At 42.1% G+C, this 17,578-nt stretch overlaps 1 protein-coding gene across 1 annotated transcript in view; it reads left to right on the forward strand.

Annotated features, from left to right (window-relative positions):
- Positions 1-17,578, forward strand: part of DNAJB11 (DnaJ heat shock protein family (Hsp40) member B11) — a 452,930-nt gene that overhangs the window by 27,616 nt on the left and 407,736 nt on the right. Inside the window, exon 3 of the mRNA XM_044060687.1 lies at positions 4,957-5,054. Coding sequence (XP_043916622.1) covers positions 4,957-5,054 — 98 coding nt within the window. The remainder of the gene's footprint in view (positions 1-4,956; positions 5,055-17,578) is intronic.

A 17,578-nucleotide genomic window follows, 5' to 3' on the forward strand; every position in this document is an offset into this window, starting at 1 on the left:
TTTTCAGATTGTCTCTATGGAGACATGAGGGCCAGATACAGAGTTGCTACTAAGTATACATTCATTTGCTATAAGAAAGCTTTATAATATTCACTGTTCTTTTTCATTTACTTGCTTTGTCTTAAAACTTGTTGCTAGATCAAGCTAATGGCTTTAATCCAGTCATTTCTCTATGCAAGAATGAGAAAAATACATATTTTTTTTCTTTTGTAATGCTGCTTTGACCAGACTTCTTTTTTACATTGCAGTGCATACATTTCTTAAAACTGAACAAGGAGAAGGGGAAAAAACAGAAGCACGTATTTACATTAGTATCCCCATTACACTTAAAAATAACTAAGAAAACTTTACTTTTTAGCATGCAAATTAAATCATGTACTATAAAATTTTACTATTAAGAAAAATAAATTGCTTTACTTGGATAACTTCATCCCTCCTCTTCACCCTAAGTATTTTTCTGAATATTAATGAATAACATGAAGTAGGGCATATGCTTTAGAGTCCTGTACAAGTTTAATAAAGTCCAGTATTTCCATATTTTCTTGTTCTGTCATGTTTCACAAATATATAGTTATTGCTTTGTAATCCCACATTTGTCAATTTCCAAGTTACAGGTTTTATTCTTGTTCATCTCAATCTCCCAAATCCTGTCTCTGCTTTATTTCCAGCGTACTGTTGATTCTTCTCGTCATCTCTTGTGCTTTTTTTTTCCTTATGTCAAGCATTTTCTGTTGAAATATTGGAAAAGGTTTCACTGGCACAGTCTCTCTATGATCTTTATTATTAGAAGAAAAAGAAACAGAATTTCCTTCTGTTTCAATTTTTTGTTGGGCAAATTTTGTATTTCCTCCTTAGCATGTACTGCATCAGAAAATGATTTTGTCCCTCCAGGCAAAAATACTTTGACGATAGCTGTGTACAGCAGTTTGAGTCTCACACCTGCTTTTCGACATTCCCTGAATTGTTTAATAGATTTACTCCTCTTCTGCTTAGTGTACAGTGAGTAATCATTCTTCACAAACATGCTGTGATGTTTCCCCCTTAGTATTTCTGCCACAGATTTGTCAGAATCAACTCCTGTGACTGCTAGGATTATAGGCAGCTTTTCTTTGTTTTATTAACTGTTTTGAGTTTATAGCTGTCTGTCACATATAAATGAGTAGCACCATTAAACTTGCTGTCAGTTTTCATATCTGGTAAGGTATAGAATGTTTTTTTAGGGCTACAGCTTTTTTTGCACTTAAAAGCCATGCTGGTTTTCCTTTTTTTGAAGTGAAGAAAATGTAAATGGACTATTGAAAGGGTTTTAAAACCACTTAAAGCAAGCACAATAAAAAATAAACCTTTCAGTTAAGATGGACGACTAACACTGCTTTCAGAGTGCCTAAGAAGCCAGTGGTTCGCAACAATATTGTGGTAACTAAATGAGGGGAAATGTTCTGAGGTTGTGTCATATTATAGCGAGACAAACTACACTGTGGGAAGGCTATGAAAATTACTTATTGCCAGGTTTTTTATTGGGTTCCTTTGTCCTTCCTGCAACCCCAGTATGTCTTGCACTTTTATGCATTGTATGTCAGTGTTATCGCTTCTCTGCATACCTATTATTTTGTCATAACATCAGACCAATTAGTCAGTTTTTCCTTACCAATACTAATACATACAACACACACAGATGTTTTATTTATATATATATATATATATATATATATATATATATATATATATATATATATATATATATATATTTATGGTACGTTACATGCGGTGTGGTGAGTTGATGGTGTCTGTTGTGTGTGGATTTAGGTGCAATTTAAGTTAAGTGAGTGTTTTGTAAGGGTTTTGAATGGGAGTTTGATTGTATGTCAATGTGTTTGTGGGTTGTACGTGTGGGTTAGCGTAGGCAGGTGAAAGTATGGGTGTGTAAGTGTTGGGGGTGTGTGTGTGTGTGTGTGTGTATGTATATATACACAAAGGGGGTGTATGGGGGCTTGTCCCCCTGCTTATATGTAGTGTAGGTTTGTTGTTTGTGTGTGTTTTGTTTGTTGTGGTGTGGGTTGGATAATGTTTGTGTTGTATGGTGTGTTTCTGTTCGTGATTTTGTAGTTTCGGGATTTGGGACATTTGACTTTATGGTTTCTAAATACTGAAATTTGACTTTATGGTTTCTAAATACTGAAATTTGGGATTTCAGTATTTCAAGATTATAAAGTGAACCCATATATATGAAATGTGTATGTATGTGTGTATATATATATATATATATATATATATATATATATATATATATATATATATATATAATATGTGTGTAGGTATGTAGATATAATCTTTCTGTTTAAAACAGGTGTAAGAGTACACTAATTTTAATTTATTTTGTTTCCCCCTTGCCTTGCACATCATTCTTACTGGGCCTATCTCCAGTGCTCAATGTCCATGCCGCGGGTATACCAACTACTATTCTATAGTCCTGGAATTGCTGGGTCTGGTCATGGGTCTTATGGGCATCCTGGGGCTTGTCTGTCTTTTTGCTTCCATCCGGGGTTTGTTTTTTTTTTTTTTTTTTTTTTTATGCCATACCCACCACCCTTTCTCCAGACAACACATGGTACATGTGCTTTTACCTGTCAGTCTGGCTAAGTGACCCTTTACTTCCAAGGTCAGCTTAATAGCTTGTGGAGTGAAATTGCCATTTGATGTTGCCTACAGTTGCATGTTATATTGTTTTATTTATTTATTTGTTTATGTATATATGTTAGACACAACTTGAATTTTCCCAGATGTAGCTAATGAGATATGACACACATACACAGTTGGCATAATCAGCAGTCTCTTCCATATGCCCTTTTGTTCAAGAGCAAAGTACCAGATGACATCATGCCTTTTTTGCCCCCCCCCCCCTTCTGCCTGCTAGCCACCAAGGTGTCCTCTTGTCAGGCTTAACCTGTAAGTTTCTCTGTACAAGGGACATATGCCCAGTACCATATGGAAGTAGCTGGTGTGAAGAGGAAGCAGTCATACAGGCAGTCAGGAGGGCTGTTTCTGCTCTCACCATCCATCATGGCAACTGAGGGTATATGCTGTTGCCCTGACCTTATACCTGGATGATGTGAGCTCCTATGTCACAGCAGGAACTATGATGTTCTTCATCCCCACACCTGTAAGATCACTTGCATGTAGTGATAGGTGCTAACATCACCAGCTTTGGCAAGTCGTGGCCCACATCCTCCCTGCAGTGACTTACTGCTGCCAGCAAAGCCTGCAGTTTGACTTGGAGCATTGGCATGCCCATCTTTCCCTGCCAGTTTCATCAAGCAGCTGAACTGTTGCTTGCAGTGTGGTCACCTTGGTTGTAGTCAGGGCTCTATTCTTCTACGTCAGGGTTGTGCCATATTATAGGCTGTATGTGACCCCCCCCCCCCAAGTTTGCCTCTGCCATTACAAACACTTTCACATTTAGGTAGCTTATTTGACATGTATTCAACCCACTTTATCATACGACTTCTGTATTTCATCTTGCCTTTGTCTCCCAGCACCTAACTTAAACTTGCTCCGTGCATAGAGCCCATGAAGTAGTGCAGCATGTAAAACCATGTCAGTAGTATACTACATGCATATACACCTTTTTGTGTTTCAGTAAAAGTTTTTCCCCCAGTGAAAAGAAAATATTGGGGAAAAAAGCTGGGTATAACCAACTAATTATAAAATCCTTTACCCTCCATTTATGCATAGCAAGCAAGAGTTAACTCTGGGTTTGATGTGTCTGAACTAAAAAGTCATTTTAACCCCCCCCCCCCCCCCCACACACACACACACAGACAGAATGTTTTACTTTGCCAAGTTTCTAGTATAAACAAAGGAATCGGTCTTTAAGAGAAAAAAAAAACTGACTTGTGCCAAAATGTCTAGGTTTCCTGGTTACCGCCATAATTCTTGGGCAAAATATACTGGCCATTTTCTATTTTCTTTTAATATGATTAATCATGCAAAGTGTCCACACAACACTGCCAACTTGTTCTTCATAACTGTGGTACTTTCTATTCCCTTTTGTTGTGTTTTTCAGATACTCTGAAAATCATATGATTATTCTTTCTCAGAGCCCTGTTCTCTTGATTGGCTTACTTGTTTTCAGTTATTTCTAACTTCACCATGAGGTTAACAAATTGCTGAATCTAATGGCTTGTTCTCCTTCTGCAAAGTGAAAACTGTCTCTTAATGGCCATTCAGTGTCTTATCCACTTCATTCTCTTTTTTTTGCATGTTCTGCCAGTTTGTCCATTTTGTTATTGACCATTTGAGCTGGCCTAGATATTTTCCACCAATGCCTTTCTAACATTAGACATAAGTCTTCAAATTTTGCCAAGGACCACTGCATCCTCCTCTTGATCTGCCAAGTGGTGGAGTAATAGTCACTATATTTTGGCAGCCTTTAGTCCTATTCTTTGCTTCTTTTTTCATTCTGATGCTATTTTCAGCATGTACGCTGAATAAGCTCTCATTCGGATATCATTCTGTTGACTTGTTTGAAGTTAAAGAAAAAAAAAATTTTTAGATAGTCTACATAAACTTTGTCTATGACAAGAGGGACATTCTTGTCTTTAGACCACAATAGCAGCAATGAGTTTTTCTCTCGGAATTTGAATTGTTTCACATTATTAAAAAAATGAAAATTTAAGTTACTGTGCACCATAACCTCTTTGAAGCATAGAATTGTTTTGACTGTTTTTTGCCACAGAAACCTGTTATGAGGAATTGTCAGTAATGCAGAAGTTGATAATAGAACCTTGGACTGCAATGCCATTGTAGTATATTATTGGAGTTTGGGATAGAAAACTGTATTTTTTTCTTCATGTTTTTCAAGCTTATTCCAACCATTTATTTTAGATATACTGTTTCTAGAAGGTGATAAGTTACAGAAAGATTTAAGAAATGTTTAACTACATGCTTCTTTTCTAGGTGTTGTCTGATGAAGAAAAGAGAAAACAATATGATCAGTATGGGGAAGAAGGGCTAAAAGAAGGACACCAGGGAGGTCATGGAGATATCTTTTCACAGTAAGTGATAAATTATTTCACTTGGCTGTGTATTAACGCCACCTTTTTTTACTCACCAGATTTATGTGTAAAGTTGCATATACTGTTTGAAAGTTTATACTACTTGTGTACTCATTTAAGTTTTGCTTAAAGGTGGCAGCTTTCTTTTAGATGTTGAATCGTCATTAATATTTATTTTACTTTTGGTTAACTACTATGCTGTTTCACAGAAATTAAGAGAAAATTGTTATTGATTTCAGCATATGTGAATGTGATACTGCACTAATTCTTCTAATATGAATGTTTCCTCATCCCTGATATTTCTTGCTGAGTTTTGCAATACTCAGCTTGTGGCTTTCCTTAATTCTCCATAAAATTCACGAGGCCCTTCCATTCTTGCCTTGCCCGTTTGTGTTTATGGAAAGTAATCTAAGTTGTCACATTTCTGAATTTTGTTAGGACTAATCCTGGTTCATTACCACTGTTTTCACTATATATACATGTACGCTACCTGTTTTATATATATTTTTTATTTTTATTCAGTACTTTAAAAAATGTTAAGGTTTAAGTAAACTGGGAATGTCGTTTCCTAAACGGGCTGTTCAGTTTGCACTAGCACACCTCCCACGAGGTTGTGATTTCTCCAGGTTTTGTCAGGAGTGTGCTTATGTAGTATCTGACTGTTGCCAAATCCACCGACTTGTCACCTCTTTGCTACTCTTTTGGTCAAGACATACCTGGTTATCCTTGTCGGGTAGCCCTTTCCTATAGGATATTTATTATCTTTGATGGGGAGCATGACTATATCATTAGGCTCATGTAATGGGTATTGATGGACACCATGCAAGCTTTAAAGTGATGTCCATGAGTAATTCAGTACATTTATATGGGCAGTTAGGTAAATAAAAGTTTATAAAACTTTTTATTAAGAAACTGTCTTTGTATTGAGTTTCTCAGAGAGCAAAGGATTCCTGTGATATTGTGTCATTTGTTTACCCTATAAAAATGAGTGGCATAAGTTTCCAATCCCATAAAAAATGGTGCTGCACACCTTTTAATGTTTATTTTATTCTTGCAGATTTAAAACCTCAAGTCAGAAAAGAGTACTCTGTTATCAATCCCTGGTAGTGAAGGCAGTTTCTAACTTGCAGTCTAAATGTCTTCTAAGACTAATCACACTCTCATATTTTCCCTCTGTAGTTATTTGCTCCCAATGTCTTAATTCCTTTGCCAGTTTTCTCCAGTAAATTTCAGCTACCTCATGCCGATTTTTCTGTACCCCTACTTTCAGTCATCATCGTTGGCAAATCTCTTTCTTCATTCTCATTTCGTAGAATTCTTTCTGCTACTTTATGAATATAATATTCTGTATGGTGGTTGTGGTTATGGTTGTTCTCCTTTGTGATCTGCACCCAAAATCAGTCTCTCACCTTATTTCTTGGACCCCCCCCCCCAACATTATCCATTTCCATTTTGTATTATAACCTTCTGCTTCTATTAAATATACGAGCCTTAACTGTGGAGTTGTAAAATATCCCTCCAAATCAGGTAACCCTAAACCACCTTGCTGTATTGGAAGGATCAACTTCTCCCACTTAACTCTTCTCTCCCTGATAAATTTATTTAACTCTCTGTTAATTATTGTCCACAGCTTATTCTCTGGTTGATTTAAAAATATACCTAACCCATATATAAACCTAAACAGAAACATTTTCACTGCTTGTATCTAACTATCCATATCTTTAAACAAGAGCTTCGAATTTCTCAGTTTTCTCTTTCCACATATCCTTAGCTACTGTAACAGAAGCCTTTTTAATTTATACCCCTAAATACTTCATCTTATGTCTCCATAAACATGGGTGTTGCTGAACCAATGTGTGTAGGTACATAATTTACGTCAATAACCTTTATTTTTATTTTCATTAATTTTATATCCAGAAAAGACTTGGAACAGTCTCAATGTTCCACAGCACTGAAATGTCCTTTTCCATGGATTTATCTGGTAGAAATAATATCATCGGCTAATAAAGCCAACTTTTCTTGATCACCATATGAATTTTATTCCTAAATTTCTGAGTCCCTTATTTTCTTTGCCAGTGGTGTTAAAAATAAAGCAAATAAAAAGGGAAAGATTACACCACTACCCACTTCCTCTGTTCAAACACAATTTATTTGAGAGGAACCCTCCAGCTTTGATTCTTGACTCTGATCCTTCGTATGTCCTTCTAATTGACCTCATTGTATCCAGGAATGCAAATGCTTCCATTGTCCTACTCATAAAATCCCAGCGTATTCTATATACTTTCTTTGCATCAAGACCCTCTAGCAGAAGCAGTATCATCTTACATTCTGCTTCCCTTTGCATCGTCATTCTTCTTTTAATCTTGTCAAATTTTTACCTCCCCTCCACAAAACCACATTGATCCATATTTATCAATTTTAGCAGCACCTTTGCCAGTCTTCTAACTTTTGTGGACATAAACACTTTTATAACCATGTTTTAAAATTGAAGTTGGTCTATATGAAGCTGGGTCTGATGGGTCTTGGACGTCTTTAAGTAATACAGCCACCACAGCTTTCTTCTTAAATGATGGTGCTTCCCCTCCTTTTACTATAATGTTAAATAAAATCTTCCAGATGTTTATCATTTTCTTCCCTTCAAATTTCCAGATTTCCACAAGAATACCATCTGTTCCGTGAAACTTTCCTTTTATCTCGTCTCCTCTTTTCTTGACTGTTAGTTGTTGAGCCACGTGTACCTTTAACCTTGGCATAATTGTGTTCTATAAATATTTCCATGTGTGCTCTTTCTTTATTTCAACATTTCTTTGACTTATGCAAATTGCCATAAAATTTCCAAAAATTTCTCTAAAATCTTTACAGGATCTGTGGTAATTGTTCTTATTATAAGCTCCCTAAGTTTAGCAGCAACTTTGTCTACTTTCTGTTACATAAGTAGTTGTGCTAAATGTTTTTGTGCACTGGGGATTTTTACAGCAGTCTTACTAAACTCTTGCATATTATCCAGATACTGCTTTATTTTTTTTCTTTTCTTTACATTCTGCATTTGCTTCTTGTTCTATGGGATTACCCTTATGCTACAGTGCTTTAACCTTTGGTACCCCTCTATTTCCTATTACTTTTTAACCATATATTTCTCTTTTTTTTATTTCTACCCGATTTTAAACTCCATATGTTAAGTTATCAATCTTGCCTTCATTCTTGCTGGATGGGTTCGGAGCCGAACCTTGGCTCCGACTCTGCCTATACTAAAGCTCGAGAGCTAATTTTACCAGCTCGAGGCAACCCTGTATCCCATGATGCTAGGCGGTAACTACCCAGATCTCGTTTGCCGCTTATGCTAGCGAGGTTGCTCTTTTTACCGGCTCAGGTTAGTGACTGTTTTTTCTCACTAAAATCCTAGTATTTCCTTAGTTTTTTTCCCCTAGTATACCTTTTAGTCCTTTATAGTTTCATAGTTTAGTACTAGGCTATCTGCCCTGGGGCATTTGTAAGCCTAGCCATAGTGATGTGGCTTTCACCACCTCATGAAATGGTACAAAAATGCACAGAATAGATTTAGAATACTGTGCCTGTGTCTAGTAGTGACACAGTGAAGGTCCCCTTAATATAATAGAATTAGTTTACTGTGCCCCTGTCTAGTAGTGACACAGATGTGACCCCTGGGGTAAATTTACGATCTCCCATCCACTCATCAAGATTTCTCTTGAAGAGAGTCAGTGAGGGGCTCTGTCTAACATGAACTGGGATCTTGTTCCAGAGCATGGGAAGCCTGTGGGTTATGACTCTATCCCTCCAGCATGTCCTATTCATACTTGTACCGAGGTTTAAGTCTTTAGTTCTCGTGGTTCTGATGGATTTGGATTTTTTGAGGTGGAGCATGTCTATCAGTTCCTGATTGGACATGGCCTTGTACATCAGGCAGAGATCACCTCTGAGCAGGCGGTATGCTACTGAATAGAGCTGGAGTTTCTTTAGTCTGGCAGAATAAGACATATGTTGGAGACCCTTGATCCTCTTGGTGAGGTACTTTTGTGGTCTCTCCAGCTGTTGCAAATGCCGGGTGAGGTACATACCAAATGGGGCATTATACTCAATCATGGGTCTGATGTGGGAGGAGTATAGGGGTACAATGACATTCTTGGTCTGGATGTGAATCCCTTCATGATAAGGTGTGCAAGTTAGAATGTTTTTCTAACCACTTTGGCAACGTGGGTGTCAGATGAGAGGTCGCTGTCTACTTGGGTCCCTAGGTCTCTGATTACTTTTTCCGTACTCAGTGGGTTGCTGTCTATGTGATAATTTGTGGGTACTTTGTTTTTCCCAAAGGGGATGACTATACATTTTTTGGCATTTAGTTTAAGGCCAAGACTCTGGCACCAGTTGTCCGTTTCTGTGAGGCCTTTTTGTAGGATGTATGTGTCCGCTGGTGTATCGACTATGGCGCCTAGTTTGCAGTCATCTGTGAACTTTGTCAGCCACAACCCTCCCATGTTTGCTTTAACATCTGAGAAATAAATGCCGAACAAGAGGGGTCCCAGGACAGATCCCTGGGACACCACTTGTGACTGGCTTTGAGTCTGACATTGCTCCAGTGATTTTAACTTTATGGGTTCTGTCCTTTAGCCAGTTTGCAACCCATCTAGTGACATAAGGGTTTACGTTTAAGCTGTTGAGCTTATCTATGATGCCTGAGTGGGGTATTGTGTCGAAGGCCTTAGCCAAGTCCAGGTAGGCTGTATGGACTGCTTTGCCCTCGTCAATGGCTCTAGTGACTGTTTCGAAAAAGTCAACCAGGTTCAAAAGGCAGGATCTGCCTTTCACAAAGCCGAACTGAGCTTATCTATGATGCCTGAGTGGGGTATTGTGTCGAAGACCTTAGCTAAGTCCAGGTAGGCTGTATGGACTGCTTTGCCCTCGTCAATGGCTCTAGTGACGGTTTCGAAAAAGTCAACCAGGTTCAAAAGGCAGGATCTGCCTTTCACAAAGCCGAACTGAGTGGGGTCAAGTGTCTGTAGGTCCCCAATGTCTCTGTTTATGAGTTCCATGATGATTCTTTCCATAGCTTTGCAGACTGGGCTGGTTAAGCTTATGGGGCGGTAGTTCCCAGGGTCTGTAGAGGTACCCCCTTTGTGGAGTGGGACCACTGTTGCTGTACGCCAGTGTTCAGGTACATATCCTGTAATAAGGCTAAGGTTAAATAGCATTTTTATGTGCGGGTTTAGCTCCGCTTGGAGTTCATGTAGCACACAACCCGAGATACCGTCAGGTCCCATTGATGCTGTGTTTTTAGCTTTGTTGAGGGCGGCTCTCACTTGAACATCTGAGATGATAGGGAGATTACATTCAGCTGGGATAAGTATTTCTTCTTTTGGGGGTGAGGGAGGGGAGAAATTTGCACTGAACCTGTCAGCCAGAATGTTTGCAATATCTGTGGGTTCAGTGTATTTTTTGTTGTTGTGAACTAACTCTGAGCATATCTATGGGTTTCCGCCCAGGTTTCTAACATAGCTGAAGAAGGCTTTGTGGTTATCTTTAGTGTCCTTAGCGATTTTTCTCTCAAAGTTGGCCTTGGATGTTTTTATAAGAGAACGTAGTTTTCTGCTAGTGTTGATCAGAGATGTCTTCCCTTTATGGTATTTTGCTCTGTCGTGCAGTAGCTTCCTTTTGTTATACAATTTGTTGATGGCCGAGGTCCACCAGGCAGGACGCTTGCACCTGCAGGACTCTTGCTCAGTATGCCATGCTTTTAGCCCTAGAGTCCAGCAGGAGCGCAGGAATAAATTGATATTAAGGGGCTTGTTAGGTTATTTTCTGTTAAATTTTAAGTTTAGTCTCTAATTTTTATCCCTTGTCCCTGTCATACTCCCTCTCCCTAGGTTAGGCCTTAGGCCCTTCCATTTTATTTTATATCCCTCACAGGGATTCTTTGCTGTTTGCGTGTTTCCCCGGTATCCCTGTATCCCTATTTGTTGGGGTGTGTGTGTGTGTGTGTGTGTGTGTGTGTGTGTGTGTGTGTGTGTGTGTGTGTGTGTGTGTGTTTTGTCCTTCTAACTGTGGTTTTTCCTTTCGACTCTTCAATGTCGAAGGAGACAAAGGTCTCAGGCTTCAGGAAGTGTGACTCGTGCTGTCAGAAGATGTCTCTGACAGATGGTCACACTTCTTGTGTTTATTGCCTGAGACCTCTGCACCTGCAGGACTCTTGCTCAGTGTGCCATGCTTTTAGCCCTAGAGTCCAGCAGGAGCGCAGGAATAAATTGATATTAAGGGGCTTGTTAAAGCCCGAAGGTTCCCCGGCTAAGTCTGTGCCGGGGAAGCCTTCGAAACCACCTAAACCGTCGGCTCCGAGTCTTAAGCCCTCGGATGGTGGTTCATCATCTGCGACATTATCGGCTCCGACTGGAGCCGATACTTTAGGATCGCAGCTACCTGCATCGGCTCCAGCTGGAGCCAATACCTCTAAGACTCTGTCTTCAAAGTCAGCTCTGGCTCCATCGGCTCCATTAACCCTGATGCCCTCCGCACGAAAGAGGTCCAGATCTCCATCACTGGAGTCCATACATTCGGCTCCGAAGTCACCGTTACTTTCGGAGCGGAGCCATCGGAGCCATTCCTCTCAGTCGTCCAGACTTTCCGATCATGACCTTGAGAGAGTGGTAAGTAGACTATTAAAGTCTCAGGCACTGGCCCAAATGCTTCATAGCCTGTCTAATCAGACAGCGGCTACATCCATACAACAGACTATTCCTCCTTCGACTCTACCCCAGTGTTCGGAGCCATGACCGTTTTGACGTCGGAGCAGATACCTCCCCCTTCGGCTCTGTCGTCTGCTCCGATCTAGTCCATGGTGGAGGGATCCGGGCGCTCGGACTCTCGCTGGCTCCGAGGGGGCGAGTGGCATCAGACCCTTGTCCAACTCCGTTCTCCCTCTCGGAGCGTCGGTGTTGGTGAGTTCAGCCCCGACATCTGCTTCGGAGCCATCCTTGTCGGTGCCAGCTGGAGTTCCTAGCTCTTCGGAGTGGGAGCTCTCTAGCCTGCCTGACAGGGGCGCCTTCGAGGTCATGAGGAGCGTACTGGCCCCAGTGCCTGCTCTACGGTCAGTTCCATCAGCTCCTCCCACAGTAGTGCCTGCTGATGTCTCTTCCTACTCTCTCGCCCCCGGCCATCGAGACCCAACTCCTCAGGTTTCCCCATTGGGAATATCCTCCTCTTCCGAGGTTTCCCCTGATCAGTCAGGTGAACCCCCATGTAAGAGGACATGTAAGAGGAAACATGTGGACTCCCCTGAGTCCGTCACATCGGACACCGACTTGGATTAGTCGGAAGGATCCCCAAGGTCCCTCTCTGAGGATGTCTCCTTCTCTGACATCCTTGAAATCCTTAAACAGAGGGGGAACTGGTCTTCCCTTAATCCTTCCGAGGACGAGTCTGTTTACCTGGAGGCTTTTGGTTCTCGACCCTCCACCTCCTGGATGTCTCCGCCCTTCGACCCCCTTATAGATGTGGTGGCACGGAAGGTGTGGACGGCCCCTGACTCGTTGGAACCCACCCCACGGAGGCCTTCTAAATTTATAACAGCCCCTTCTGATAAACAATTTTTATCCAGAGGTGTCCCAGTTGATGCCATGGTGGTGGCAGTGGCCACTAAGAAGGAGCTGGCTGATCCTTCAGTACCTATCCATCCGCCTAACAAGGAATCTAGGATGATGGATAGGTACAGCAAGCGGATGTTCTCATCATCTATCTTTGCCATGCGGTCGCTGAACTACCTATGCCACTTTACTCGTCTTCAAAGAGACATTCTTAAAGAAAAGGGGGAAGTCCTACAGGATCCATCAGCTGCTGGGTCTCAGGAAAAAATTAACTCACAGCTGGGAACCCTGAATTCTATTGTCAACTCCTCCATGCGGCTTATTTCATATGCAGCCGATGGAGCGAGTAGGGCCACGGGCACAGGTGTAGCTTTGAGGCGTCATGCCTGGATGCGGCTTTGTAACTTCGCAGACCCCTTCAAGGCGTCTTTCACTAACTCCCCCTTTGATGGTTCAGCGTTGTTTGGACCTCAAGTGAAAGATACTTTGACCAGATGCGAACAAGACGGCAATACTCTTTCTGCTGTAGGAGTCCATTTTTCTATCCCATCTAGACCATATCCTAAGAGTCAAAAGGGTGGAAAAATGTGGTTCCGTAAATCACAAGGAGTCACACCTGACGCAAGAGGTCAGTTCACCCCTAGAGGCAGAGGGGGGAACAACAACAATAGACGCCGCCCAAGAGGCAGAGGGGGTCCGCAGAACCATGGTAGCAGAGAAAACCTCTCTGACCAGCCCTTCCAGCATCCCTGAGGTGTTACCCGACTGTCCACCTTCGGAGGCAGTCGGGGGGAAGATTATCGCTGTACCCACAAGCCTGGCTCTCCCTCACTCAAGACAGATGGATGCAGTCGATCATATCTGAGGGTTACAAAATCCCCTTTATCCAAACCCCAGTGATTCAAATGGGGTCTCTTCCAGACGTTCAACCCAGTATAAGGGAACAAACAGCACTAGAAATATCAAAGCTGCTAAAAAAAAAGAGAGCCATCCAGCCAGTCCCAGCAGACAAGCTAGGATTTGGGGTCTACTCAGTTCTTTTTGGTACCTAAAAAAACAGGGGACTGGAGACCAATATTGGATCTCAGCAATCTAAACAAGTTTGTAAAAAGAACAAGGTTCCGGATGGTCATGCTACAGTCCATTTTACCCCTTCTCTGCAAGGACAATTGGATGTGCTCAGTAGACCTTCAGGATGCGTACTATCACATCAAAATGCACAGGCGCTCCAGAAGGTTTCTCCGTTTCAGGCTGGGAGCCAGTCACTACCAGTTCAGAGCCCTGCCCTTTGGTCTCACTACAGCCCCCCCGAGTGTTCACCAAATGTATGGCAGTGGTTACGGCTCACCTGAGATGTCAAGGATTCCAGGTGTTTCCATATCTAGACGACTGGCTCATCACTGCCACCACCAAGCGTCAACTTCTTTTAGCCAGAGACTACACCATCCACATTTGCAGAGAGCTAGGCATCTCTCTAAATTTCGAAAAGTCTGCCTTGTCGCCTTGTCAGTCTCTATTACCTTCATAGGCGCCACTTTGGACACCGTTCAGCTCTCAGCTAAGTTAACAGAGCAGAGGGTCTTAGATATTCAAAGTCATCTTCACGTCCTTCAGAACAACAACGTCCAGGCCAGGTATGTTCTGAAGGTGTTAGATCTCATGGCAGCAGCCATCACACTCCTTCCCCTTGCCCGCTTTTACATGCGGCTTCTTCAGTGGATGCTTTTCTCCCAGTGGTCCTTCCAACAGCTCCCTATGACGCACAAGATCCTAGTAACTTTATCTTGCAGAAAACATCTGTCTTGGTGGATGGTCTCCCCTCAAGTCCATCAAGGCAGACCTTTTGCCCCCCCCCCCCCGGTCGCCACAGTCACAACGGACGCCTCCCTGATTGGGTGGGGGGGGCATTTTCAGGGCAGGACAGTCCATGGCACATGGCAACCCTTCGAATGCCACTTGCACATAAACGTCCTGGAGATGAGAGCAGTGCTTTTGACGTTGCAAGCCCTTCAAGACTCTCTTCCCCTGGGGACGATTGCAATTCAGACGGACAATATGTCCGTAGTATGGTATATCAACAAGCAGGGCGGAACCAGGTCATATCCCCTGTGTTGAAAAGCACTCGGACTCTGGCAATGGGTGATCTCTTCTCAGCGGTTTCTGATAGCAACGCACATCCCTGGGAAGTCCAATGTCCTAGCGGACAGGCTGAGCAGAGCTGTTCTCATGCCTCACGAGTGGTCTCTCAAGCAGAGCTGTTCTCATGCCTCACGAGTGGTCTCTCAATCAGTAACGGAAAAAATATTTCGGAAGTGGGGGTTTCCTTGCTGCGATCTTTTTGCAACATCACAAAACAGCAAGTGCCTCGACTTCTTCACACTCTTCCTCCTTCCAGGCCATCCCCCCAGAAACGCTCTAGTCCACAATTGGCCTCGGGGACTTCTTTGCGCCTTTCCCCCTTTTCTGTTAATCACACAAACAATTCAGAAAGCTACCGCCTTGAGGGCCAAGATGATCCTCATTGCCCCTTATTGTCCTCGACGGATATGGTTCCCTTTCCTGCATCGCTACCTTTTGGAGCAGCCTTGGCATCTGGATGCAATGCCAGATCTTTTGACCCATCAATCAGGGCAGCTGCACCAATCTCTCCAATCTCTCAAACCTCCCAGCTTGGTTGCTCCACTTCCGTCCCTAGCCAGGCTTCCAATGATTTCAAATTCTGTCCGTGATATTATCGTAGCTTCCCTTAAATCTTCCACCAGAAAGATCTATGCTAGTAAATGTCAACGTTTTTCCTTTTGGGCAAAGGCTAGGAACATAGATCCCTTCACTGCTCCAATACACTCGGTCTTGGATTTCCTAGCCAAAATCTTTCACTCAGGATCTTCTTCCTCCACAGTGAAAGTTCAACTAGCAGCCATCTCAAGTTTTCACATAGGTTTGTCGGACAAACATCATGTCCCATAAGCTTTGCAAGGCATTCCTCAGAGGTATCTTTTTACTCAGGCCTCCGATTAAAGACCCCCCCACCACAGTGGGATTTAAACTTAGTTTTAGCATCCTTGATTCTCCCTCCCTTCGAACCTGCGGCCACCTGTTCCCTGAAGTTACTTTCCTGGAAGACACTATTCCTAGTCGCCATTACCTCGGCTAGGAGAGTATCTGAACTTCATGCCCTCTGCATTCGCCCTCCTTATTTACTGTTCCACAAAGACAGGGTTTCTCTAAGAACTAACCCGTCTTTTTTACCCAAGGTGGCTTCTCAGACAAATTTAAATCTATCTGTTGATCTTCCGGTGCTCTTTCCTAATTATTCAAACACAGCAGAGCAAAAACTACATTGTCTGGACGTTCATCTTCAGCTCTGCTTCTATCTGGACAGAACTAAACAATTCAGAAAATCTGATCAACTTTTTTTTTATCTTATGCTGAGAACAAAAAGGGTCTTCCGGTATCTAAAGTAACCCTGTCTAGGTGGCTGTCTTCTGTGATTACCTGTATTTACCAACTCAGAGGTAAAGAATTGCCTTCTAGGCCAAGAGCCCATTCAACCAGGGCGTTGGCTACATCTACAGCCTTTCAAGCTAGATTACCAATAGACACTATCTGTGCGGCAGCTACATGGGCCTCTCCTCATACTTTTGTTGCACATTACAAATTGGACATGGCCACCAGAAACAGGGCAAATTTTGGTTCCACCGTTCTCAAGAGTCTGTTCCAATGAGCCACCCAGGATAAAGGTGCTAGGGACGCGGTCCCATCCAGAAAGAATGAAGGCAAGATTGACAACTTAACATTGAGAAGTTATGTACCTACCATAACGTTCCATGTTAGTTGTCTTCTCTCGCCTTCTTTCTTGTGTCCCACCCACCATCCCCCTAGCCTGGAAAGACCGAGAGGTTCTTCCCCTTCTTACAGGAGACCTTATCTTGCATTATTCCTAGCTCAGACAGTTGGTCCTGGGGTAGATTCAGCTTCAGGTAGTGATATTTTGGGAGTTCTTCCTTCTCCTCCTCCACCTCAGAGGGGAGACTATATTGGCTATGGTTTCTTAGCTACCAAACGAGATCTGGGTAGTTACCGCCTAGCATCATGGGATATAGGGTTGCCTCGAGCCGGTAAAATTAGCTCTCTAGCTTTAGTATAGGCTGAGTCGGAGCCGAGGTTCGGCTCCGAACCCATCCAGCAAGAAAGAAGGCGAGAGAAGCCAACTAACATGGAACGTTATGGTAGGTACATAACTTCTCATTTCATTGCACCCCACTTACTAGCTAGAACTTCCAAATGTGTTTTTGTCTTGCTCAATAACTTTCAAAACCTGAGGAAGCGTACCTTGGTAGTATGTGAAAGCGCTAGTTCCTAATAAATCCTTTAACTCCAGCATCGTGGTGGTTCCTGTACAACTTTGTATTTGCTGCAACTTTCAAAAAATGTCCTTCCCCATTCTTTAAATTCCTATCTTTTTTTAATTGGTAGAAAGTGCCAGTGTTTCAGTTTTTCCACATTGGTTTTAATCGGTGCATTATCTGAAATGGTTACTGAATGTATGTTGAAGCTTTCAATTAAATGCTTCTGTTCCTGTGAAATACAATTTCTATTTAGTCTAATATTTGTCAAAAAAGTCTTTTGGAAGGATAAAATTTGTTTGAGTCTTGTAGGTGATTGTACTGCTGTCACCCTGCAATGCACTATACAGAAAACCTTGGTGGTGTGACTCGACCTGTGAAGTAGAATTAATTTTTTTAAGTGTGGGCTTTTCAAATAGATGCAGGACTGTGACTTTATGGATGTCTGTCTTTGACTGGTTTTAGTAATCGCGCAAGTTCCTGGAACAAGTTATAAAATCTAGTTCTTTACTTGATATTTTACCCTGGTCAGATCTTCAAAAAATGACTTGCATGGATTTGGAAGAGCTGCTTTTGGCAATTAACT

Source organism: Protopterus annectens, chromosome 2.part0 (genome assembly GCF_019279795.1).
Source record: "Protopterus annectens isolate FY-2018-M chromosome 2.part0, PAN1.0, whole genome shotgun sequence".
Taxonomy (NCBI): Eukaryota; Metazoa; Chordata; order Ceratodontiformes; family Protopteridae; genus Protopterus; species Protopterus annectens.